Genomic DNA, 26,665 nt, shown 5'->3' with positions numbered 1-26,665 from the left:
GACCATCATATTTTGATTTCCGAGCTACCCATTTTTCTCTGATTTGCTCTTTTCCTAACTATCCTATTTTGTTTTTTGGTCTCATGGATATAATATCATCTTAAATGTCTCTGCAAAAGCTCTCTATGATTCCTGAAATATCTATTTCATGTATTGTCATTTTGCTGTTTATCTTAGTCTTGTGGGCTACCGGGGGAGCAACATAAAGCTGATTTAGAGCTCTGGGTAAGTAGGGCAGGTCTGTCAACCAGTGCACTGTTTAGCTTGAGCTGACAGGGAGCCAGCTGTTACATTGGGGAACCCCTAAGTCCTACCAAGTGAAGGTTTTTGTTCTAGGGCACCAGTGTTCACCGTATCTGTTCTAGTTCTAATTTGTTTAGTTTCTCTCTGGTCTTTTGTCTGGGACGAGTTGAGAGTCCACATTTGGCTGCTAGGCATTCTGTATTAGGGTAGAGGGATTTTGAAGGAAGGTGTCAACTAATCTCTGCAGGACTTTAAATCAGTCCGCTTGTTTTTAGCTTTGTGTCTCAGTCCCACGCCGGCAGAACCGGGTGTTACCCACGTGGGAGCCTCCTGGTGCTCCACAAGGCATATTGGCCCCTCCACACTGCAGTCTCACCTGTGCTACTTGGGGCAGCTCTCTCTGCCACATGCTTCTTACCTTCGCCCTGAAACTCTCTCATCCATCAGTTTTCCCTTCCTGTACTCTATGCAATTGTAGATTCATATCTTTATACGCCTTGTAACATTTTCATGTGGTCTCAAAAGGAAGAGAATCACATGTGATCTGTTACTCTCTCTATCCAGAATATCTTGTTTCTTCAACCTGTGTTTTCCACTTGCATCTTTTTTCCGCTTTGAATCTGTCTTCAACTCCTTAATTTATGTATAATGGTAATTAATTTTGGCATGGGCAGTTAGCATTATACCTTTTGTATACCCCTAAGGAGTGACCTGACCAAGGGCTCAGAGCTAATAAGTAGCAGAACAAATAACCCTCTAAGTCTTTAGATTTCCATTATATTGTATTATTTCCTCATATCCATTTATTCTGTCTTTTCAAAGTTCTTTGAATTATTCCGGTATTTGTTCTGATTAAAGATTTCTTTCACCTCCTAGTTTATTCTCATTAGTTTGAAGTTTATCCTTGAGCCTTGTCAGTCACACTTTGGCAGAATAAACATTTTACATAGTTTAATTAGTTGTTGAATAATATTTCTGATGTTTCTGACAAATCTGCCCTAGTGAGCTCAGTGGTTGCAGCTTGAAGCCAACCTTAATGACAGTGAATAGTGACATACTATTTGCCACAGTCATTTTGGTTCGCTTTGTTGTTTTCTATTTTGTTCTGTTTTATTTTGGTGCTAAACCAAAAGAAGATTGGAATCAGGATCTAAATTCACCAAGTATTTAGGTTATCTGTACACAAATTTTAGTGATGACTAAGGAAGTTTTTAAAAATGGGTATCTTTAAAAGAAATTTGAAATAATTCCTTACTAACCTGATCCTTTTTAGTTGCTAAGATTATATTTCACAAGCTTTGTGGTGGTTTGGTGGTTAAATTTTCATTTTAAAGTGGTGATAGTTGCAAATATTCTGAAACAGACTAATTATAATTACTTTAATTCAAATACTGAATATGAGAGTGTATAATCATTTGTATATATTTGTAATATAATTATTTGTATGTGGTAAGAAAGACTACTGTGTATTTTTCTGACAACATTTAATGGTAGTTACGATATTTCCATTTCTTTGGACTTGTTCATGGAAATGTAATTATGGTTACTTAAGAAAACATGTCCTAGATAAACGTAAAGATTATATCCCATCTTTTTTTAAAAATAGGAGCAGATGTCTCAAGTATTAGATGCCATGTTTGAAAAATTGGTCAAAGATGGGGAGCATGTAATTGATCAAGGTGACGATGGTGACAACTTTTATGTAATTGATAGGTAAGTTTTGTCCAGCCTTACTACTGAAATGTAAAGAACCTTTTGTGTAAAATCTCAACCATTATTATGGCAACTGACAGGTTAATACAGGATAGTTGTTATTGCCACTACTCTAATTACTACATAGTAGGCACTGTAAACCTGTTGTGAGTACATGCAGTGAAGCCACAGTGGATCATGAAAAGAGATATAGGTTATAGAGGAACTGATGACTTTTGGTTAGTCTAATCTTTAAATGTCAGTCATTTAACGTGAGCATCTTCATTTGCTAAATTCTAATTGAGAGATGTGTGATAGTATTAGTATGTACTAGATGCCTATTACAGTAAGAACAGCAGTATAATATGGCATCTAAGATGTTAATTCACAGTAGACCTCAATTGGTATTTCTTAAAAGTTTCTTTTTTTTTTTTTTAAACATGCTCATGGTTTAAAAAATTCAGAATTGGCTGGGTGCAGTGGCTCACGCCTGTAATCTCAGAACTTTGGGAGGATGAGGCCGGTGGATCACTTGAGGTCAGGAGTTCAAGACTAGCCTGATCAACATGGTGAAACCCCGTCTCTACTAAATACAAGAAAAATTAGCCCGGTATGGTGGTACACACCTGTAATCCCAGCTACTTGGGAGGCTGAGTGAGGCAGGAGAATTGCTTGAACCCAGGAGGTGGAGGTTGCAGTGAGCTGAGATTGTGCCATTTGCACTACAGTCTGGGCAACAAGAGTGAAACTCCGTCTCAATAAATAAATAAAGAAAGAAAGAAAGAAAGAAAGAAAGAAAATGCAAATATTTCATAGGGGCATAAGGTGAAAAGTAAGTCTTTCTTCTTACTGCTTCAACATCATCCAGTCTGTATAGTAAGTAGTTTGTGCCTCCTTCCAAGAATTGTGTATTATTTTATTTATCTTAAAAAACTATAATTATTTAAAGAAGTCTTACATTTATGTTGAAAATCTATTTTCAGGAAATTTAAGTTGTGCTTTACCTCATCATAGAACAATGTACCTTATACAATAGATGAATCCTAAAATCTAACAGCAGAGCAGCCTGAGCTGACTCCTTATTTCTTCACTTTTGTAAAACAATGATGAATGTTCGCATCCCTGACCCCTCCCCTTCTGTGTGGAACGCAGGTCCTCTCCCAGCCTGACTCACTGGATTATGTTTTCTCTCTGGGTCGAGTTGTGTTCACCTCAGAGGTCTTGGTGAAAATGACCTCTTTGGTCTCCTGAAGCCTCATTTCATTATTTTGGCTCTGTGGATGGTATCTTTCATGCATCAGTCGCTCATGCTCTTTAAATCGAGAGTTTTCACTGGTTCTCCCATTCCCTCATCCCTAATGCCTGGTGACCTATGACTGAAGCATTAGCCAAGATTTTAGAGTAGAATAAACCAGTTACCTATATGTGAATCAAAGTAATGATTTTTATATCATTAATAGCTTTCATTGGTGCAACACCTCAGAAATGCACCTAAGTGTGTTTAATTGTAGAGGTGTATGAGAAACCCTAACCCTCTACGATCTTAATCATTGAGCGAGGATTTTTGACTTTCAAAACTGCCTTACACTTTTATATAGTCTGTTCCCTTTTCAGTTAGATCCTAGTCACCCATTTGATAGATGAAAACATGCAGGCACACAGAAGTGACAGCCCTTGGTTCAGATCACCCAAATGACTGGCGTAGGGCCAACTCCACAGCCAGGTCTCTTGCCCTGTTCATTCTCTTTCTGGGGCTCTGCCCTGCCTGAGGTCTCACATTATCAGAGAAGAAATCTGTGTGAAAAAAACAGCCCAAGATTTTTTTTTTTCTTTTTTGCACAGTCTTGCTCTGTCGCCCAGGCTAGAGTGCAGTGGTGTGACCTCGGCCCACTGCAACCTCTGCTTCCCAGTTTCAAGCGATTCTCCTGCCTCAGCCTGTGGAGTAGCTGGGACTACAGGTGCCTGACACCACACCCAACTAATTTTTGTATTTTCAGTAGAGACGAGGTATCACCATGTTGGCCAGGCTGGTCTCGAACTCCTGACCTCAGGTGATCCACCTGCCTTGGCCTCCCAAAGTGGTGGGATTACAAGTGTAAGTCAGTGTGCCCGGCCTAGCCTGCGGTATTTTAACAGACTTTAGACTGATGTGATTTCAACTGTACTGGTAGCTCATTTTACTTCTCCTCAGCACATTTTGCTGTGTTTTACCCTATTCAAAGTAGTGAGCGTAGAGAACAGTTTCAGTGCAAAAGTGTAAATAGTTCAGTAAATTGAGGAGTTTAATCTATACAGCATTGCTAGTCTGAAAATCTGAAATGCTCCAAACTCCAAAGCATTTTGAGCGCCAACATGATGGCACAAGTGGAAATTCCACACCTGACCTCGTGATGGTTTACAGTCAAAATGCAGGCACACAACAGCTTATTCAGCATCCCCGAAGGGGTTAGTGTATGACGTACAGTAACTTTAATCAGAACACAGCATTGTAAGTGGAGACTGCAGGCCTGCCATTGTTTGTGGTTGCTCTTGTTTGGCAGCCGGTGCAGGTATTCTGGGGATACTGCTGTGCTGCTTAGTTACCCCAAACACATTATTTTTTACTGTATTAATGGTATGTCATATTTTTTACTGTTAAGTACTTATGTGTGAATACAAGTAAAAAATGATGGCTTATTGGTAGCATATAAATTCAGAGTCAGGAATGATGGTAATGCTTGAACAACCACAGTGTTCACATGGGTGGCTGAGATAATGACACCTTTGCTTTCTGATGGTTCAGTGTACACAAATTTGGTTTCATGCACAAAATTACTTAAAATATTAAATAAAATTATCCTCAGACTGTATGTATAAGGTATATATGAAACATAAATTAATTTTTTATTTAGACTTGGGTCTCATTCCCAAGATAACCTCATTCTGTATATGCAAATATTCTAAATTCTGAAAATGTCTAAAATCTATAACACTTTTGATTCCGAGAATTTTGGATGAGGGAAACTCAACCTGTACTTGAAAAATGATTATCCATGGGACAAATTCTAGTAGTTTCCCTTGAAACAGTCATTCTATCCATGAATTACATTGAAAACCAGTTCTTTTCCTTTTTTTTTGAAATGGAGTCTGCTCTGTTGCCCAGGCTGAAGTGCAGTGGCGCGGTCTCTGCTCACTGCAACCTCCGCCCTCCTGGGTTCAAGCGATTCTCCTGCCTCAGCCTCCCAAGTAGCTGGGATTACAGGTGGCTGCCACCACGCCCGGCTAGTTTTTTTGTATTTTTAGTAGAGGTGGGGTTTTACCATGTTGGCCAGGCTGGTCTCAAACTCCAGACCTTGTGATCTGCCCACCTCAGCCTCCCAAAGTGCTGAGATTACAGGTGTGAGCCACTGTGGTCTGGCCGCGAAACCAATTATTTTCTTCCTTAGTAATAATATCTATTGTCTATCATGTTTCTGCTCTTATTGCTTCTTTATTATTAATAATCCTTTTCTTTCTTTTTTGGAGGGACAGGGAGAGTGTCTCACTTTCTTGCCTAGGCTGGAGTGTAGTGGTGCAGTCACAGCTCACTGCAGGCTTGGACTCCTGGGCCTAAGCGATCCTCTTGCCTTAGCCTTCCAAGTAGCTAGGAGTACAGGCATGTGCTACCATGCTTGACTAATTTTTCAGTTTTTTGTAGAGACAGAGTCTTGCTATGTTGCCCAGGCTGGTCTTGAACTCCTGGCTTCAAATGATCCTCCCATCTTGGCCTCCCAAAGCATTGGAATTACAGGCATGAGGTACCAGGCCTGGGCATAATAATTTTCTAATGTTAAAAGCCCCTTTTTTTTTTTTTTTTTTTAGTGCACAGCCCCACCCTTTGTCTTTGTTAGGGTTTAGTCAACAGAATATAAGCCAAAGAATTTTTTCTGTCTGCCCTCATAGGTGCAAGCCTTGAAAGCATGTTCTCTGATAAAATACAGTATGTGGAAAGTCAGTCATCCACACGAAGAATGCAGTTTACATGAATATAGGGTCTGGGTAATATGAAGTGCAGTGACATGTAAACTGAACCTTATTTGCCTAGAAAAAGAACCCCAGTTAAAAGATAAGCACCCAAAACTGTAAAAGACCAGAGTTAGATATCTAGTCTGAATTTCTACTTTTTAACTTTAGAATGGGGGTTGATCTAAAGTAAAGGGCCAGAGAGTAAATACTTTTGGCATTGCAGGCAGATATGTTCTCTGTTGCAACAACTCAGCTCTGCAGTTGTAGCATAAAACCAGCCATAGATAACACATAAACAAACAAGAGTGTTTATAATTGCAGTGAAACTTTATTTACAAAAGCAGATAGCCAGTTTGTGGGCTATAGTTTGCCAACCTCTGCTATAGATTATAAAGGACACTCGTAAGTTTTGTGGAGTAGTGGCTAACCAAATTGCTATAGCTAGATTCTTCTTAAAAAGTTACTTTCTTCTGATCACAAAAGTAATAATATGTTCATGTTATAAACAGAAACTCTTAAATTAGATAGCCAGTGTGCCTAGAATCCCTCACTATTCTTGTGCTCTTAGATAACTACAGTCAGTGGTTTGATAAATGTTTCTTCAGATGATTTTCTTTCTTTTTTTTAAGGCTTAATTTTTTTGTAGAGATCGAATCTTGCTATGTTGCCCAGGCTGGTCTTGAACTCCTGGGCTAAAGTGATCCTCCCTCCTTGGACTTCCAAATTGCTGGAATTACAGGTGTAAGTAAGCCACCACACCCAGCCTCTTCAGATGATTTTTTATTTTTGTTTTTTTTGAGATGGAGTTTCACTCTTGACGCCCAGGCTGGAGTGCAGTGGCACAATCTCGACTCACTGCAACCTCTGCCTCCCGGGTTCAAGCGATTCTCCTGCGTCAGCCTCCCGAGTAGCTGAGATTATGGGATCCCACCATCATACCCGGCTAATATTTTATATTTTCAGTAGAGACAGGGTTTCACCATGTTGGCCAGGCTGGTCTCAAACCCCTAACCTCAGGTGATCCACCCGCCTCGGCCTCCCAAAGTGCTGTGATTATAGGCGTGAGACCTGGCCTCTCCAGGTGGTTTTTTATGCATATACTATTTGGTTATAGTCTTTAGTTGTAGTTTTATCATTTGTTATTCCAAATTTTTATTGTTTAGTTCCATTTTTTCCCAGCAGGCACATGGTCTGGAACAGATGGCACAGATGGATTCCCCTTTATTACTTGTCATCGGAGGGGATAAACAGGCTGGAAATATGATTTTATTTCACAGGGCTCTTTTCTGAAATAATGTTTTATTTTAATGAGATTTTATTTGAATTAACCTCCAATCTACATATATCCAACAGAGGCACATATGATATTTATGTGAAATGTGATGGTGTTGGAAGATGTGTTGGTAACTATGATAATCGTGGGAGTTTCGGCGAACTGGCCTTAATGTACAATACACCCAGAGCAGCTACAATCACTGCTACCTCTCCTGGTGCTCTGTGGGGTTTGGTGAGTAAAATATTTATTTGATCTGAATGTTATGATTTGTAGCAATTGCTATGACAGTGTTACACATTGCCACATGTAGTATTTTAATTTAAAGATCATCAATCATCAGGTAATTTATTAAGCAGCCACTGAATGCTGAACTGTAGGGCACTAAGACTGCACTCAGATCCTCATGTCATTGCCCCCACTCCGCCAGTCCAGTCAGGAGCTTGGGACCTGGTGGCCCAGGAAAGACACTCAGATTCAGAATGCTCCTGTCTTACCCACTCTTAGAAAATAACCAGCCATACAAACACAATCTTCAGTACTTTTTCTCAGATAGCTTTCTGAAGTAAGTATTATAATCTGATAAATTGGTGGCTCCCAGAGTGTGGTCCCGTGAACACTGGCAGCTGTATCACTTGGGAACTTTTTAGAAATGCCCATTCTGGGGCCCTACCCACTGATTCTGACCTACTGCATCAGAAATTTGGAGTTTGAGAAACCAGTATAAAAGGATGCTCTTGGTGCTATAAATTGATTGGTAGCTGCTCTGCATTTAAAAGCAGATGTGTAGGGAAAAAATGCTTGGTGGCTGTGCTGATGTGCCCCACATCAGAATTACCTGGAGTATTTTTAAAAAATCCTTTTACCTAGACCCCACCACAGGCAAATTTATCAGAATCTTCAGCACTGGGACCTGGGCATTAGTACTTTTAAATATATTTCTTAATGTGGTATTCCTGCAAGACTTAAAAGCTGGTTTAAAGATATATTCAGGCAGTATTTTCACATATGATAGAATGCAAATTATTAGGCACTGCTAAAGCTGCTTCTGGAAGATTGTATTTAAGGTAGTGATTCTCAAACTTTAATGTGCTTCCAAATCACCTGGGAATCCAGTTAAAATGTGGATTCTGATTCAGTGGTTCTGGGGTGAGGCCTGTGATTTTTGCATTTCTCATCAGCTCCCAGGAGGTGGCAGTACTGCCTGATGTCAGGCCAAACTTGAAACAGGATCAATTTAGGGAAATGTTTACAATATATGTATTTTCTTTTAAAATTGTTGAAAATAGCTCACCCACTAGTTTTGACATGCATTTATTGGGTTATTTCTCTCAAATCCTTTTGTGGAAAGAGAAGAGGTTGAAGTAAATGTGAAGTTTGTTAACAATCTCATTTCCAGGACGACTGTATATAGCATTACAGAAGTCACACATTATTTAGTCACAGTTCAGCATTTGACTCTGAAGTCGATTCAGCTGATAAAAATATCCCTTGATCAAAGAGACAAGACATTTTGCATTTCTTTTAATTAGAACCAATTACTATATACTTATTTAAAAATGTGATGAGTCACTTTTTTAAGGTTTAGAAGAAAAGCTGAATTGTCTCAGGGAGAAGGAAACTCATCATCTGAAGTGTTTTAAGAACTGTCAGTGATTTGAATACCCAGAACCAGCAAAGAAAAAACTCCAAATCAGAACAGTTTTGTTTGCCTGTCATTAAAGTGGTGGGATAAATCTAGCATCTGCCATGACCTGTTTTATTGAGGAAGGTTTACTTTTCAAACGTAGTCATTCCAGTGGGGTTGCCATTCAGATTCAGATTGTCACACAGTGAGGAAATTGCCTCCTTGCACATCTTCAGAATAAGATCAATGATTTTATAGGTTGGCCTCTTTGAATACTGATAGTTTTAGCCCTTGTAGAAACCTTAATTGGGTAAAAAGACCCAGAATTTCCTAGTCCACGTACTACTTAAGTTCCTAAGAAGGATTAAGCATTTTCAGAGATTTTTAGTTGTCTATACATGTTACTAAATTTTATAAAAGTGGGCAGTTTGTGATGATCATCTTGATGTATAATAGCTTTCTAAAAATGTTAGGATAATTAACATAATTACTTAGTATTTCAAGCCTGCTTTTTAAGGGTGACTTGAGTGACTATAATAACTCCTTCTCAGGGAGAGTCAAGTAGAAAAGAAATTTTTCTTTTAAGGTCAACAGACTGGAGGTCTGCCTTATAAATATAAGTGTAAAGATAAGCAAAAAAAGCCCAAGAGAAAAGTCCATTGCAGTATAGCCTCACTCTGTAAATAATATTTGGTCACTGTTAGCCTTAGGGGTAACATGATCTATGTGACTGTACTGATGATTTGGAAAGGGGATTGTTGAAATGGCTTCAGGATGAAAGTATTTGAAATTCTGGACTTTATATGTCACACTGGGTGTAAAGAGATAGGTTACTAATGGTAAATTCTTTCTGAGAGATATAACTGATTATGATTAGTTTCTAAACCATTAAGCTATTTTGAGTCTTCTCTGTTTTGCAGTAAACTCTGTCCATAAAATGGTGTTATACCTGATTTCCAAACCTGATTATATATCAGAATCACTTTGGGAGCATTTATGAAATACAGATTATTGGGCCCTACATGCAGAGATCTTGAGACATTCAAGTCTGGTGTCTCAGAAATCTTTTTTAGTACTATAGCTTATTCTGATGCAGAGCCAGGCTTGGAAATAATTTCAATATTTGTGCTAATTATTGTAAAATTTTCTTTTAAAAAAAGTATTAGGAGTAAAACAAGTCCAAATTACAGCCAATACCAAATTGGAAAACAAGATGTTTAATTTACTAGTGTCCTAGTCCTTTTGGGCCGCTATGACATACTGTTACAGAATGGGAGGCTTAAGCAACAGACATTTATTTCTCATGGTCTGGACACTGGGAAGTCCAAGATCAAGGCACCAGAAGATTCGGGTCTGGTGAGGGCTTGTTTTCCTGTTTAACAGACAACGTCTTCTACTTGTGTTCTCACGTGGTGGAAGGGGCAAGGGAGCTCATTAGAATCTGTTTTATAAGGACATTAATCCGATTCATGAGGGCTCCACCCTCATGACCTAACCATCTCCCAAAGACTCTACCACCTAATACTATCCTCGGTGATCAGGATTTCAACAGAGGGATTTTAGAGTGATAGAAACATTGAGTTGCAGCCCATCTTGCACCTAGAGACTTTCATCTATACTGGCCTTTTTCTCCATTGCACTAGTTCGTTTAAATTCAGCCTTACTATGGTGGCATAAGAAAGAATGAATAAGACCTAGTATTTGGTAGCACATAATAAAATTGTATATTTTTAAAATAAGTGTAATTGGATTGTTTGTAACTTAAAGGATAAATGCTTGAGGGGGCGGATACCCCATTCTCTATGATTTGCATATTTCACGTTGCATGCCTGTATCAAAACATCTCATGTACCCCATAAATATACACCTACTATGTACCCACAAAAATTAAAAAGTAAAAAATATTAAATTGTTTGCATAGTAATTTATTAAATAATATATCCCAATTTTACTTTATTAAAATGGTATAATTGTTTATTAATGAATGCCAAGCTAACATAATTATTGAGGCTTTTATTAAAGAATTAAAATATTTTATGAGAGATTGTTTAAAATAAAATTTTAGGAAAATAATTTTTTGAGCTGTATCCTTAAAATTTTTACTAGTTCTTCAACCAAGTTCTGCATTTTTGAGGGCATATAGTATAAACATAAACAGGAACATTTTAGACTGTGAACATGGTAAATACTGGAATTAGATCTTACTCAAAAACAAAGTTGTAATTTCTCTGTGCCTTCACATTAAAAAAATTTTTTTATGGGTACATAGTGTGTGTATGTATGTACAGGGTACCTAAGCTATTTTGATAATAGCATACAATGCATAATGATGACATCAGGGTAAATGGAGTAGCCATCACTTTAAGCATTTATCATTTCTTTGGGCATACCTCTACATTTTTAAAAAGAAAATTTTGACATAATGTGGATATGAAAAAGAACATAGAGTACATAACACAGAGTGAAAGAACACAGTGCTAGTATACATTTTAAAAAATGCTGTGATAGCACCTCCTTGTGGGCAGAGCCCAACATGTTGGTCAGATTTCTGTTATGTATGAAAGTAAACAGATGCTTCCTTAAAAAAAAAAATGAAAACAGTATTTTATGTGGTTCTGTATTATATTTTGTGCTTGACGAAATAAAAATATGAAATGAGTTGCATTAAAAGTATAATGATATTAATCTTTTATTTCAGAATCTTCAATCATTGCTTCTTGTAGGGAATAAAATAAAACTATTTGTATAGCTTTTCCCCCATAAAATTTACCTTTTAACTGTCTTTTATTTGATATTCTGCCTGTAGGACAGGGTAACCTTCAGGAGAATAATTGTGAAAACAATGCCAAAAGAGGAAAATGTATGAAAGCTTTATTGAGTCACTGCCATTCCTTAAATCTTTGGAGGTAAGTGTATGTTTACACTTTTATTTTATTTTGCTTTAAAAGTTTCTGTTTTGCTAGGAATATTTAGTTCTATAGAAAATTTCTTTGAATAAAAAAAATCCATGTTTTATTTGAAAAGATTAAGTGGTAGTGCTAGTTTTTATTAACTCATCATTTCTTCTGCTATCTATAATTGCATTTGTTTTGTTATTTGAAAGTTTTGTATAATTGCATTCCTACCCCGCATCTATAGCACACGTATATGTGGTCTTTATCTAATAGCAGACGTCATACAATCACATAGATGTAGGCAAGAGTCACTAGTTGTAACTTTACAGGCAGGCGTTCTCTAGGTAGAAAATGTCCTCTCTGGCCTCTTCCTCTCAGTTGTCTTTGCTGTTTATTCCTCTTTTCTTCTCCTCTTAAAACTGCCATTCCAGGCCTCTGTCCTTGGCCTCTTCTCTTTTCAGGATACACTTATTCACTTGGTGAACATGTCAGATCCCATGGCCTTAAATACAGATGTCCCTTGACTTATGCTGGGGTTACCTTATGAATAAACCCATTGTGAGTTGAAAATATCATAAATAGAAAATGTATTTAATACATGTAAACTATGGAACATTCTAGCTCAGCCTAGCCTACCTGAAACATGCTTAGGACACTCACATCAGCCTATAGTTGGGAACAGTCACTTGGCAGCACAGTGCACTGGAGAGCATGGGTTCATCTCATTGTGGTGAGGCTGGCTGGGTGTTGTGGCTGTCTGCCTGGCATTGTACTGCATATCACTAGCCTGGGAGAAGATTGAAACTCACAATTAGGAGTATAGTTTCTATCGCTTTCAAACAACTGTAAGGTTGAAAAATCATTAATTGAGCCTTTGTAAGTCAGGGACCATCTGTACTGTCCATATATTGATGCTTCTTAAAATTGGTGTCACTGGGCAAGGCCCCTCCCTTGAAGGTCAGACTTACTTATCCAACTGCAAATACAAGATCTCCTCTCAGATGTCTAATAGACATCTCAGACCTAGTATGTCCCAAATCTACTGCTTTTCTCTCTCCCCGCAGATGGTAACATATCCTTCCAGTGTCTCAGGCCAGAAACCTTCGAGTTAGCAATGACTCATCTGAACCACCATCACCTCTTGCCTAGTTAATTGGAGAATAATCTTTTAAAATCCCTGGTTGTGGCCCTGCTCTGTTTAAGCTCCTCCTCACATGGCCTCTAAGGCTCTGCATAGTCTGTCCCATTCCCCTGGCCATTTTCCCCAACCTCATTTCCTACTGCTCCACACTCATCATCTCTCTGTAGACACATCAGCTTCTTGCCACTTCTCAAACACACCTGTCCCACACCCACTTCAGGGTCTTCATACTGGCCGTCTGTCTGGAATGCCTTCCTACATGGCCGCAGGACTCCTTCATTTCTTAGCCCAGATGTCCTCTCAATGAGACCAGCTCTTAGGTTTTTATCTTTGAAGGTAGAGACTTAACGAGAGAGAATAGGTTGTTGTTACCCTAAAAATTCAGCTTCATTTTCCATACTTCATTAAATTAAATGCTTTTCTATTTCACTGTCATATTTGAAATATTTTGAGAGTAATTAAAGACAGGCATATATATGTACCCACAACGTCTTATAAAATGGCAAGTGTCAAAACAGCAGTGCTTCTCCTTTTGAATGTCTCTGTTGGATTATCAGCTTATGCCTGGTAGAAATTTTGTCCATATCACGTAGTGCGTGGTAGACAGCTGATCTTTTCTTTCCAGCAGCATATTTCTTTAAATAAAAGTAGGTCAGGGATTGGAAATCCAGTGCCTTCAAAGCTAGGCAGGTAACACAGAGAAGAAAACCAAGCCAGGAAGGGACTTTGGCAGACTGGAGAACATGTTATTTCATTAAAGAAACAGCTGCTATCCCACCATAGTGTTATTGTTGCTATGTGGAAATATGGGTTATGTGATGCTGATTTTTCAAGAGAAGCTGGAGATCCAATTTTTATGAAAAATTTATTTTAAAATGCTGACTGATAATTAATACAACAAACACATAACAACCTACACACTGCTCGATTTACTTGTCCTATAGGCTACCAGTTTTTTACTTCTTAAATAGATAAGCTTACCCAGTTAATTTGTTTCTATTTAATATTGTCTTTCTTTGTAGTTTTCTGAACGCCTGAAAGTAGTAGATGTGATAGGCACCAAAGTATACAACGATGGAGAACAAATCATTGCTCAGGTATGATATTTTGAAATGTAATTCAGTTTAGGGTTCTTTTCCAAAACGTTTGTGTAGTTGTAGATCTTGATAAACTTTTCATGTTTCTAAAATTAGTATGCAGTGATGGGTTAAATAAATATTACTACTACCAAATGACCTGTTAAAAATGGTTTCATTTATAGTTATTACGCTATTGAATATTTTTATGTAATTAACTCTTAATGAATATGTATTAAACCATCAAATGATTTTCTGCATCATTGTAGTCATTTATAAGAGGAAAAAACAGGTGAATATTCCATGACATTAATGAGGACCCAGAAAGTACACTGGAAAATTCTATAGAGTTTTGCATGGTCATTTCATGATGAAACTTCCTGAGGCTGCTCCTTGATAAAAGTCACCAAGAAGGGAACACACTGCAACATATACTGTTTTGGCTTCCAAGCACTACATGTGGGTCAACATGTTATTTAATCCCTAATACTTTTCTAGGATCCCAGCTGGAACCAATAATATTAGATACCTGGGTTGGAGTAGGGCTACTAAAAGTAGAATTTGTGAAGACTGTTCACAGGTGAAGCATGCAGATGATAGTACCTTGTTTCCTAGTTATATTTTTGAAGCACTGAGCAAATGATTACAATGGATTTTTAATAGATACTGTAATTTTTGTATCACAGCCTTATACTATTTTGTGCTCTTTATCTGAAATGCAGTCTCTTCCTTTATATGGGAAACAAGATTCAAGGTCTTTGAGACTGAGAAAAAGATAATTGTTTTAGAAGACAAATACATAAGTAAATCTTTCAATCAGCACGCCTCTCCCATTGCTGCGTGTGTGTGTGTTAGAGCAGTCAGGGATTGGGAAGAAATGGAGTCAAACAAGGTTAAAGTTCTACTATATAAATTGGTAAATAACAAAGCAAAGAGCATGTTTTAAATGATTTTTAAAGGTTTTTATTTTGAAATAATTATAGATTCACAGGAAGTCGCAAAAATAGTTTTGAGAGGTCCCGTGTACTCTTCACCCAGTTTCTCCTAATGCATCTTGCATCACTATTAATAACAGTATCAAAACTAGGAAAATGACATTGGCATAATTCACAGACCGTATTCAGTTTTCATCAGTTCTTAGGGCATGCTTTAAAATAGTTAAAATTACTCAGCAGTTAATAGCCTTATTATGATTCAGAACACTCGAAAACTTAGTATGAAGCTTTTATGTAAACCTGATATAAAAATAAGGGAAAGGACATATGCTATACTTAGGGTTTATTAAGGATATTTTTACATATTTATTGTCTTTTAAGCATTTATAAATATACATATATATACACTATATTCTAAAAATTTAAATTCAACATTTATTTTGTGATAGAATCAGATGCTAAACTTCTTGAATTTGTATTAAAGAGTTTTGAAATATTTTAAATTTCTCCAGAAGCTTTAAATTTCTCCAGAGGCTTAGAAAAGTCAGTGTCTGTATTATTATCTTCCATATTGTATTGTTTAATTCAGACTGCATCACTGGAGGTCAAGGCGAGTTCACTAAGAAACAGAAACAAGAAAGAAGATATAAATGGGTAGAAATAGCAACACTTCTCTTTTAGAAGTCTTTCCAAAGCCTTGAAATGGAATGTCAGTAGGCTAGCATGTCAGAGTTTGGTCCTCAGTTGACTGTAGTGAAAATGTCAAGGCCAACATCTGCTGCTTCCGGCTCCATCTGGGTGCTTTCTGCTCTTTGCAAATTGACGGGTTATCTTGGGTCACCACACCAATGCTTGCAATGTTAGGATGACGCAGGGTGCACGTCTTGGCACTTCCTAAGGAGCTCAGGATCCGCAGATATGTTTCTGCCAACTAAGGGGATGCTGCTGGCATACACAGCAGTGTTGCCATTTCCAACTATGTATGCTGTTATCTAGGCTGAAATTTGGGTGAAATTCTTACCCCAGTGTTATTTGTCACATTTTCTTGGTTTTAGCAGAAATACGGCGGTAGAGAATATATTATTTCAGGGCCAAGCACAGTGGCTCACGCCTGTAATCCCGGCACTTTGGGAGGCTGAGGCAGGTGGATCACATCGAGGTCAGGAGTTCGAGACCAACCTGACCAACATGGTGAAACCCCATCTCTAATAAAATACAAATAAATAAATACGGGTTCTAGATCCCTGAGGAATTGCCACACTGTCCTGCAAAATGGTTGAACCAATCTGCATTCCCACCAACAGTGCAAAAGCATTCCTATTTCTTCACAGCCTCACTAGCATCTATTGTTGATTGATTTTTTAATAATTGCCATACTGACTGGTGTGAGATGGTATCTCATTATGGTTTTGATTTGCATTTCTCTAATGATCAGTGATGTTGAGCTTTTTTTCATATGTTTTTTGGCCACATAAATGTCTTCTTTTGAGAAGTGTCTGTTCATATCCTTTGCCCACTTTTGATGGCAGAAATACCATTTGACCCACAAATCCCATTACTGGGTATATACCCAAAGGAATATAAATCATTGTGCTATAAAGACACATGCACACGTATGTTTATTGCAGCACTATTTACAATAGCAAAGATACGGAACCAACCCAAATGTCCATCAGTGATAGGCTGGATAAAGAAAATGTGGTACATATACACCATGGAATACTGTGCAGCCATAAAAGGAATGTGATCATGTCCTTTGCAGGGACATGCATGAAAATGGAAGCCATCATTCTCAGCAAACTTAACACAGGAACAGAAAATCAAACACCGAATGTTCTCACTCATAGGTGGCAGCTGAACAATGAGAACACGTGGAAACAGGGAGGGGAACATCACACACTGTGGCCTGTCATGGGGTGGGGAGTGAAGGTAGGGAGAGTATTAGGACAGATACCTAATTCATGCGGGGTTGGCCTTAAAACCAAATGACAGGTTGATAGGTACAGCAAACCGCCATGGCACATTTATACCTGTGTAACAAACCTGCATGTTCTGCACATGTATCCTGGAATTTAAAGTAAAATTTTTAAAAAAGGAAAAAAAAATTAGCTGGGTGTGGTAGCACACGCTTGTCATCCCAGCTACTTGGGAGGGTGAGGCAGGAGAGTCACCCAAATCCAGGAGGTGGAGGCTGCAGTGAGCCGAGATTACACCACTGCACTCCAGCCTGGGTGACAGAGCAAGACTCCATCTCAGGGGGAAAAAAGTATTATTTCAAATAATTTTACAAATGAAATCATTACTACATAATTGTCCATGAAAACCTCTTGATTTAGGGCCGGGCGCGGTGGCTCACGCCTGTAATCTCAGCACTTTGGGAGGCCGAGGCGGGCAGATCACGAGGTCAAGAGATTGAGACCATCCTGGCTAACATGGTGAAACCCCCCGTCTCTACTAAAAATACAAATAAAGTAGCCGAGTGTGGTGGCGGGTGCCCGTAGTCTCAGCTACTTGGGAGGCTGAGGCAGGAGAATGGTGTGAACCCGAGATGGAGCTTGCTTCAGCCTGGGTGACAGAGCGAGACTCTGTCTCAAAAAAAAAAAACCTCTTGATTTAGAAACCGAGATAGCCTGTTCCCATAGGATTTCACTTTTCAGGTCAATATCTGTACTTTGGGGTTGGATCAGTTTTAGGGATATGAAAGGTAACAAGATTGTTGTCAGTTAATTTGCATTTTCACCATCTATTTTTGTTATTTATTCTGATAGGGAGATTCGGCTGATTCTTTTTTCATTGTAGAATCTGGAGAAGTGAAAATTACTATGAAAAGAAAGGTAAGCATTGTAAGTCCTCAAAGCCCACATACTGTTAGCAAGGAACACAACAGATTTACTTTTTGATGTTTAGACTGAGGTTAATTTTATTTTTCATAAGCCGAGGAAAAGCTCATGTTTTTAATTGCCTTGTCAGGGTAAATCAGAAGTGGAAGAGAATGGTGCAGTAGAAATCGCTCGATGTTCGCGAGGACAGTACTTTGGAGAGCTTGCCCTGGTAACTAACAAACCTCGAGCAGCTTCTGCGCATGCCATCGGGACTGTCAAATGTTTAGGTAGGGATTGCAACAGTGGGCGTGCTTCTCCTGGTTGAACTTATGTCTGCATTTTATGTATTCATGTTGAATGAATCATTTCATTGGGTTCACAGATTTTGTGGTCCCCACAAAAGGTAACAAGATTAGGACTCATTGCCTTATAAAATTAATTTGTGGAAGCCATTTTGTCTTTGAAATTTTTACATCCAGATACATTTTGCTCTTTTGTGTATATATGAAATAACATCTCATATTTGTCATTAAAATAAGAATTCCAAGTACCACGTTTTATATGGAATCTCTCAAATAAGCAACATGTGCTATGTTCCTCAAAAGAGAAGGCTAAGGTACTATTTTTATAAAGTCCATTATTAAGATCTGCGGGGAATGCTGAGATGTTGGGAGAATCCTTACTCATTAGAGTACTGGTTCTACAAACAAAGGTTCACGTTTGTCAAAGCACAGTCAAATGTTCTTCACTGTTCAGTCGTTATTACTATTTTACCAGAGTAGCTTGGCAGAAATGCCATCTTCAGGTGCAGACATCTGTATATATCTGAGATTGTATACCTGAGAAATCACTTTGATAAGAAAATATAGTTCAGGAGGTGGCAATATGCAGAATATTTTAAGAAAATTGATCCCACAGTAATTACCCTCTCTGTGCTTTTCATCCATAATTCAATAGAATAAACTTAGTTTTAATGTTTTTAAGACTTGCAAGGATCATTAGAATTAACTTCTTAGAGAAGTCATTCTTTAAAAGGTTTTAAATAAGTATAATATTAATCAAGTGTTAAATTTGGACGGAAGAGAAGACAATTAGAAACTGACAGGTAATTTCCCTAAGTAGAGCTATTAGAAAGAGTAAAGGTGAGGTGAATGAAATTCTGTTAATTGTTTTCAATAATAGATTATTATATTCACATCAAAGAAAACCTGAGATACAGAAAATGTAGGAAAAAACATACCACCACCACTCAGTGATTTTTGCTATTATAATTTCTTCTTGTCCTTTTTATTTGTGTGGGCTTCCAGTTGTTAAACAGTTTTCCAAACAACTTTTAAAGTTCACTATGCTTAGGAATGTTCTTATTTTGTTACACTAAATTTTAAAATTCTTTTAGGTAAATATATACATGATAAATTAATCATTCCTCACTGGTAAATACTTTGAAGGTTTTGGCTCCAACGTTTTGGTGGGGAGCAATTTTTTTGTGCATAGAAGGCTTTTCTGTATTGGAGTTTTCCTTAGAAATGGTTTTCAGGAGTGGGCTTTTAAAAAATTAACTTCTGACACATATTTGCCAGATTACTTTTATTTGTACTAATTTACATGCTACTAGCAGTGCCATAATGCCCATTCACCCTATTCTTGTCAACATTGCCTTTTTTTATCTTTGCTAATTTAAAAGGCAAAGAAGATACATTTTAATTTGTACTTTTATATAGTATGATCATATTTTCTATCTATATATTATAAATCCAGTTTTAAGATCCAGGAGACAGGCAAGCAAAGTGATTTCTAGCATGTACTTATAGAAGTAAACAAAAGCATTATGTCAGCTGCCATTTTTGGATTGCATAGACAATAGTATGGGGAGCAAAAATTACAAAAGTTAACACTTGGCCTTCACAACATGGCATTTTAAACCCTGAGAAGGGAACACAGGATAGAAAACACTCCTTTGCCACCTTTGAGGAGTACACATTGCTAAGGTGGAGACAGCACATTTACTTTTTAAAATTCTAAGGTCTTTCCATGATAGTCCCTCATTCTTTTCTCAGCTTGGACCAGGAACCTCCCACCAACTTAGCATTGCTCATCATATTGCCAAGGGACTGCAGAGTGTGGCCCTGGCTGCTTCCTTTTTCAAGTGGAACATTTTTATCATTATGCTTTTTCTTGTATTTTATAGTATTTACCTAAAATATCATTGCATTATTGATATGTATGGAATGGATATTATAAATGACTTAGAAATTCTGCAGATTTGCAAAGAATGTTATTTAAAAAAAATCTTCTCTTTTCTTAGCAATGGATGTGCAAGCATTTGAAAGGCTTCTGGGACCTTGCATGGAAATTATGAAAAGGAACATAGCTACCTATGAAGAACAATTAGTTGCCCTGTTTGGAACAAACATGGATATTGTTGAACCCACTGCATGAAGCAAAAGTATGGAGCAAGACCTATAGTGACAAAATTACACAGTAGTGGTTAGTCCACTGAGAATGTGTTTGTGTAGATGCCAAGCATTTTCTGTGATTTCAGGTTTTTTCCTTTTTTTACATTTACAACGTATCAATAAACAGTAGTGATTTAATAGTCAATAGGCTTTAACATCACTTCCTAAAGAGTAGTTCAGAAAAAAATCAACATACCGATAAAATGACTTTGTACTCCACAAAATTATGACCGAAAGGTTTATTAAAATGATTGTAATATATAGAAAGTATCTGTGTTTAAGAAGATAATTAAAGGATGTTATCATAGGCTATATGTGTTTTACTTATTCAGACTGAGATATTAGTGACTATCCCCATGTAAGAGGGCACTTGGCAATTAAACATGCTACACAGCATGGCATCACATTTTTTTTTTTTTTATAACTCGTTATACAGAGTAAAATTTTAATCATTTTTGTTTTAAAGTTTTCTAGCTTGATAAGTTATGTGCTGGCCTTGGCCTGTTGGTGAAATGGTATAAAATATCATATGCAATTTTGAAACTTTTTATATTTTTGCAATAAAGTACATTTTGACTTCGTTGGCATAATGTCAGTAACCTACATATTCCAGTGGGTTTATGGACAGGCAGTTTAGTCATTATGATAATAAGGAAAAGAGTCTTTTAGATGAGAGATCATTAACGCATTTTTCCCATATCAAGCATATATCTGCTTCCTCTTTTTATTTTGCAATTCTCCGTGTTCTATATCTTTAAAAATTTGGGCCGGGCGCAGTGGCTCATGCCTGTAATCCCAGCACTTTGGGAGGCTGAGGCGGGCGGATCATGAGGTCAGGAGATTGAGACCATCCTGACTAACACAGTGAAACCCCATCTCTACTAAAAATACAAAATAATTAGCCGGGCATGGTGGCGGGCGCTTGTAGTCCCAGCTACTCGGGAGGCTGAGGCAGGAGAATGGCATGAACCTGGGAGGCGGAGCTTGCAGTGAGCCGAGATCGCGCCACTGCACTCCAGCCTGGGCGACAGAGTGAGACTCCATCTCAAAAAAAAAAAAAAAAAAATTTGATCTTGACATTTAATGTCACAAAGTTTTTTTAAAAAAAGTGATTTAAACTTAAGATCCGACATGTTTTGTATGCTTTAAGATCTTACACCTAAAAAATCTCTCCTATCCTAAAAATAATTTGGGATCCTTATCAGCATGCCCACAGTTTATTTCTTTGTTCTTCACTAGGCCTACACAATATAGTCCTTTGTAGACATCTGTTCCCTTGGGTTTCTGTTCTTCCTTAGGATGGTTGCCAACCCACAGTCTCATTGATCAGCAGCCAATATGGTTTGTTTTTTGTTTTTAATTCTTAGAAACATCCTCTACAGTAATAGAAACAAATTTTTATGAGCATAACCCTATATAAACACAAAATGAGTATCTGCCCTTACCATATATACCATTAGGCCTTGCCATTGCTTTAATGTACACTCATAGTTGAAATTAGTGCAGGATTAACTCAGATGTACTAGATTTTCATTGTTCACTGATATACTCAGTATGCTGCCAGATAAGATGAATTTAATTATATTCAACCAAAGCAATATACTCTTACATGATTTCTAGGCCCCATGACCCAGTATCTAGAGACATTAATTCTAACCAGTTGTTTGCTTTTAAATGAGCGATTTCATTTTGGGAAACAGGTTTCAAATGAATATATATACATGGGTAAAATTACTCTGTGCTAGTGTAGTCTTATTAGAGAATGTTTATGGTCCCACTTGTATATGAAAATGTGGTTAGAATGTTAATTGGATAATGTATATATAGGAAGTCAAAGTATGTAAAGTATAACTTCAGCCACATTTTAGAACACTTTAACATTTTGCAAAACCTTCTTGTAGGAAAAGAGAGCTCTCCACATGAAGATGACTTGTTTTATATTTCAGATTTTATTTTAAAAGCCGTGTCTGTTAAACAAGAAAAAACACAAAAGAACTCCAGATTCCTGGTTCATCATTCTGTATTCTTACTCACTTTTTCAAGTTATCTATTTTGTTGCATAAACTAATTGTTAACTATTCATGGAACAGCAAATGCGTGTTTAATAAAGAACTTTGACCAAGGCTATAAATGCCACTTACATTATTTTCAGTATTGTTGGTTATATTTAAATTTTCCTTATAATAAAGCACACTTTTATAATAAAATACATGAATTATTGTTTTTCATACTTTTTTGCTTGTTTCTTTAAACTTTTCTGACTTGCATAATGCATAATTCATTGAAAAGCATGATAGAAATGTGGCATGTGGAAGCTAACCCCCAGGGCATAACATAGTAAGAAAGTATGGTTCTGTATGGCAATAGGTTCTTAAAATTATTAGCTATTCGTCATGTGTGGGAGAAATAATTGTGGTGTGTTACAGATTTATTTGGCCATTTAGAATAACCAAATAAATCTGGCTAACTAGGAATTTGTGTAAAAGTATCTAATTAAAACAGCTCAAGTTTGACTTGTGGATGTCATTATTTAATTACTAATCAACGCTCCTTACTATGTGAGAATTCTCCGTTGACCATTCAAGGACAGAGCCTCCTGTGTATCATGTGGGGCTAAGGAAAGGGGTGAGGACTTTTTCCCCAAGAGTGACGGTGCTTTGCCTTGTTTTAAAGAAAGATGTGTGTGTGTGTGTGTGTGTGTGTGTTTTCTGCATATCCATATGAACTAGGGATTAGTGCAGATATTTTAACATACACATTACCTGTGACACAACTTAGATGACTGTATATGTGTTACCATTAGGATTAGTATTATAAACTCTGGCTAAATGCCATTTAGAATGCTTAAAAAGGCCGGGCACGGTAGCTCATGCCTGCAATCCCAGCACTTTGGGGAGGCTGAGGCGGGAGGATCATGAGGTCAAGAGATCGAGACCATGCTGGCCAATATAGTGAAACCCCATCGCTACTAAAAATACAAAAATTAGCTGGGCATGGTGGCATGTGCCTGTAGTCCCAGCTACTCGGGAGGCTGAGGCAGGAGAATTGCTTGAACCCGGGAGGTGGAAGTTGGAGTGAGCCGAGATTGTGCCGCTGCACTCCAGCCTGGCGACAGAGCGAGACTCCCTCTATAAAGCAAACAAACAAAAAAGCTTAAAAATTATTCAAGTGAAACGGCATGAAGCAAGGGACTTTGGATTTTATTGAAACGCAAGATTTAAAAACATGCTGTGTTCTTTCCCTTTCCAAAGCACCTTTAAAGATATTGATAGAATTTTTCCTTTCTCAAAAAACATTGCAACAAAGATGAGATGACCTTTGGCATTCTCAAGGAAAATTAATACTGTGTAGGCCTAGAGAGGTGAGTCATACATCTGGATTAAGGCAGAGCTTTGTTAAATTGCTGAACAGGGGATTCTATTAAAAAAAAAAATTACTACCTAAGAGAAATAGAGTTTATAAGGAATGCTGTCTTCTAAAATTTAGTGTTTGGTACAGCCTGATGCCAGGTATCAGAAAGAATTTTGACAAAAAGGAAAAATTGGAATGAGTTGAGACAATCTTACCTGTTTTAGAATACTTTTAAAGGCAGCAAAACTGGATAGACTGAATAGACTATAGAGTTGTTCAATGTGTATACCTAGGGACAATCAGTGACTTCACTAAAGTCATTTACTTTGTGAGTTGATGGCAGAACTCGTGGAAAATTGAGATGTATTGATTCCTCATCCAATTCATGGCCTCATATATTTTCCCAAATAATGTTAATGAGCCTGGCATATAAATTGGTATGTAGTTTCCAATGCAAAGAATAAGATTATTTTGAGAGGAAAACTTTTGATTTGACTGACAGATCTGGGTCTTTCTTTACCTTTTTATGCTCCAAATTTATAAATCTAAAATTGCCCAGAAAATCCTGAAGAAGTATGTATCACATATATAGGAAGATGTGGTGGTATCTGATAGGGAGGTAATGTCTACATCACAAAAATGAATGCTACCTACCAAAGAGGTGGTTTTCCCAGATTTTGATTTAACCATAGCCTGAGTCTCATCATTTTTCCAAATATAAAAAAATGCTAATACAAAATGTATATACATTAAATCATGTTTTGTCAGCACCAATTATAACTGATTCATTATAGTATATAAATGCATTTTTTACTGTCACTGGAAAACAGAAAATGACCTTTTCTTCAGGCACAAGGGAGAGTTTTCTGTGGCTCTTGACTGTAACAACCCAGACATGAAACCCTAAATATTTTCTGTTTAACTTGGAAAAAAGGTTACAAAGTAGACCCTTGAATGAGTTTATGAACAGGAAATATGACCAGTTAAAATCTTAAGTTACTATTGATGACTGGTTTCCATCTTGGTCCTAACTGGAAACCTTCCTAGATCTTGCTGAGGAACAAGAGAATAAACTCTGCATCCCTGAAACTTCATCACCTCTCTTAGGCCAAGGGCTGACATTTAATACAAGTGTACTTCCTTTACATAATGACTATATTCTTGAAGTATATACAAATGACATTTTTTAAAAGCCAAGTAATATTTTAAGAATGGTGCACACTATAAAGACATCTTTGGCAAATCTATTTTCTCATAATTGCTCTTTAAAGCTGAACTTAAATATCCTCAACATTTTTGTGACTTATATACTGTATAACTTGAAGGAGTTGAAGTGTTAATTAGGTTGGTGCAAAAGTAACTGTGGTTTTTGTCTTTTTTTAATGGTTAAAAAATGGTAAACATCACTATTACTTTTGCACCAACCCAATACTTTGCCTTTCAGTGACTGACACTGTGAGGGAAACAAAAATGAATAATAGTGCTTATCATATAAACATAGCTGGAAGATGAGACATATTCTCAAATAATAATGACTACATAGAGGAAGTGACAGTTAAAGTGCATGCAAGTTATTCAACAAAGTCGAATATTCAGACCAGCATCCTATATACAGTGCTACACTATGCTGTATATGAGAAAATTCATGCTGCTTGTCTCCCCTAACTTTTCATTTGTTTCACAGGTATGTATTTTTTTGATTGCTTATTACGGACCAGACAAAAGCGCATGAGATGGTGACTGATAAGGAGAGAATGTAAATGTGGAGGGGGGACAAATGTAAGCAATAATATTCAGTTTAGCCCAGTGTGATAAAAGTGATGTGTGTATTATTCCTACAATTTTTTTTTTTTTTTTTTTTTTTTTGAGACGGAGTCTGGCTCTGTCAGCCAGGCTGGAGTACAATGGTGCGATCTCGGTTCACTGAAATCTCCGCCTCCCGGGTTCAAGCGTTCTCCTGCCTCAGCCTCCCGAGTAGCTGGGACTACAGGCGTGTGCCACCACGCCCAGCTAACTTTTGTATTTTTAGTAGAGATGGGGTTTCACCATTTTGGCCAGGATTGTTTCGATCTCTTGACCTTGTGATCTGCCCGCCTCAGCCTCCCAAAGTGCTGCGATTACAGGCGTGAGCCACCGTGCCCGGACCTATTCCTACAATTTTAGTTGCTCTTTATCCGACTTAACTGTACTTAAAATGAGGTACTTTTTGCTAGCAACTAAACATAAAGAAGGGCCTAGGATACCAAACAGATAAGGAGTAGAAAATACGTGAGAATTTGTGTTAAATAGTTCAGATAACAGTAATGATCTCTAGAAAACTTGCAAGACATGAGAATAGTCATTTGAGCTTGATTTTATACATTGAGAGTGAGATGAAATAGAATTGTTGCCTTCTCTAAATACATTTTCATTTATACCAAATTAGACTCGATAAAACTTTTGAGAAAATTGGGATAAAAAAATGAGTAGTCCTCTCTATGTCCTGAGGATACCCAGGTTTATTTCTCTAGACTTGGCCTTCCTAAATGCCAGACGAATATATTCAGCTGCCTAAGGACATCTAGACTCAGATTTCTTGCCTGCACAGATGCTCATCACCTGAGGCTGAACCTATCCTTTTCCTTCCGCCCAGTCCCCAAATCTGCTATTCTCTCCAGCATTCCCGTAGTCAATAACATCAGCATAACCACCCTTCCCCAACATACTGCAATTACCTAAGCCAGAGACAGAATCATTTTGATTCTTCCATCTTACGTTGATTTTTCTTCCTAATGTGGTTATAGTGTTAAGACAGTTAGCTTATCAGCCACTGAAGAAAGGTCTTGCTTTCTGGTCATCGGAGCAAAATCTAAACTTGAGTTGGATCAAGAACTACAGGAACAGGAGACGACTCAGTTCTAAAATGGCCATCATCAGCTCCCATGGATTTCATTATAACTTGCCTGAATTACCTGAGTACTTTGAACTAATTAGAAAATTAACTCATTTTAAAGGATAGTAAGGTATATGGAAGGATATTTGTTAGTTTAAATTTGCAAGATGCTATCTGAAAACTTTGAGAAGTACTTAGACCATACATGTGTTTAATTTCGCTATTTAGTACTTGTTCATGTGATTTCATTTACCTTTTGACAATTCAAAGTGATTATTTTCAATATCAAGCAATGCATG

The 26,665-nt window shown here is 37.4% G+C and overlaps 1 protein-coding gene across 1 annotated transcript in view; it reads left to right on the top strand.

The window, feature by feature from the left end:
* The window catches only part of PRKAR2B (protein kinase cAMP-dependent type II regulatory subunit beta), a 114,399-nt gene extending 93,464 nt beyond the window's left edge, over positions 1–20,935 (top strand). The window contains 8 exon segments of the mRNA XM_017889585.1: positions 1,850–1,956; positions 7,273–7,426; positions 11,626–11,657; positions 11,659–11,725; positions 13,877–13,951; positions 17,634–17,699; positions 17,836–17,974; positions 19,993–20,935. Of these exon segments, the coding sequence (XP_017745074.1) occupies positions 1,850–1,956; positions 7,273–7,426; positions 11,626–11,657; positions 11,659–11,725; positions 13,877–13,951; positions 17,634–17,699; positions 17,836–17,974; positions 19,993–20,126 (774 nt within the window). The 3' untranslated portion in view covers positions 20,127–20,935.
* The last annotated feature ends 5,730 nt before the right edge of the window (positions 20,936–26,665 follow it).

The sequence above is a fragment of the Rhinopithecus bieti genome, unplaced genomic scaffold (assembly GCF_001698545.2).
Source record: "Rhinopithecus bieti isolate Rb0 unplaced genomic scaffold, ASM169854v2 scaffold_18688, whole genome shotgun sequence".
In the NCBI taxonomy this organism is placed as follows: Eukaryota; Metazoa; Chordata; class Mammalia; order Primates; family Cercopithecidae; genus Rhinopithecus; species Rhinopithecus bieti.
The sequence above is the reverse complement of the archived record's forward strand: the minus strand, read 5'-3'. Positions and strand labels throughout refer to the sequence as shown.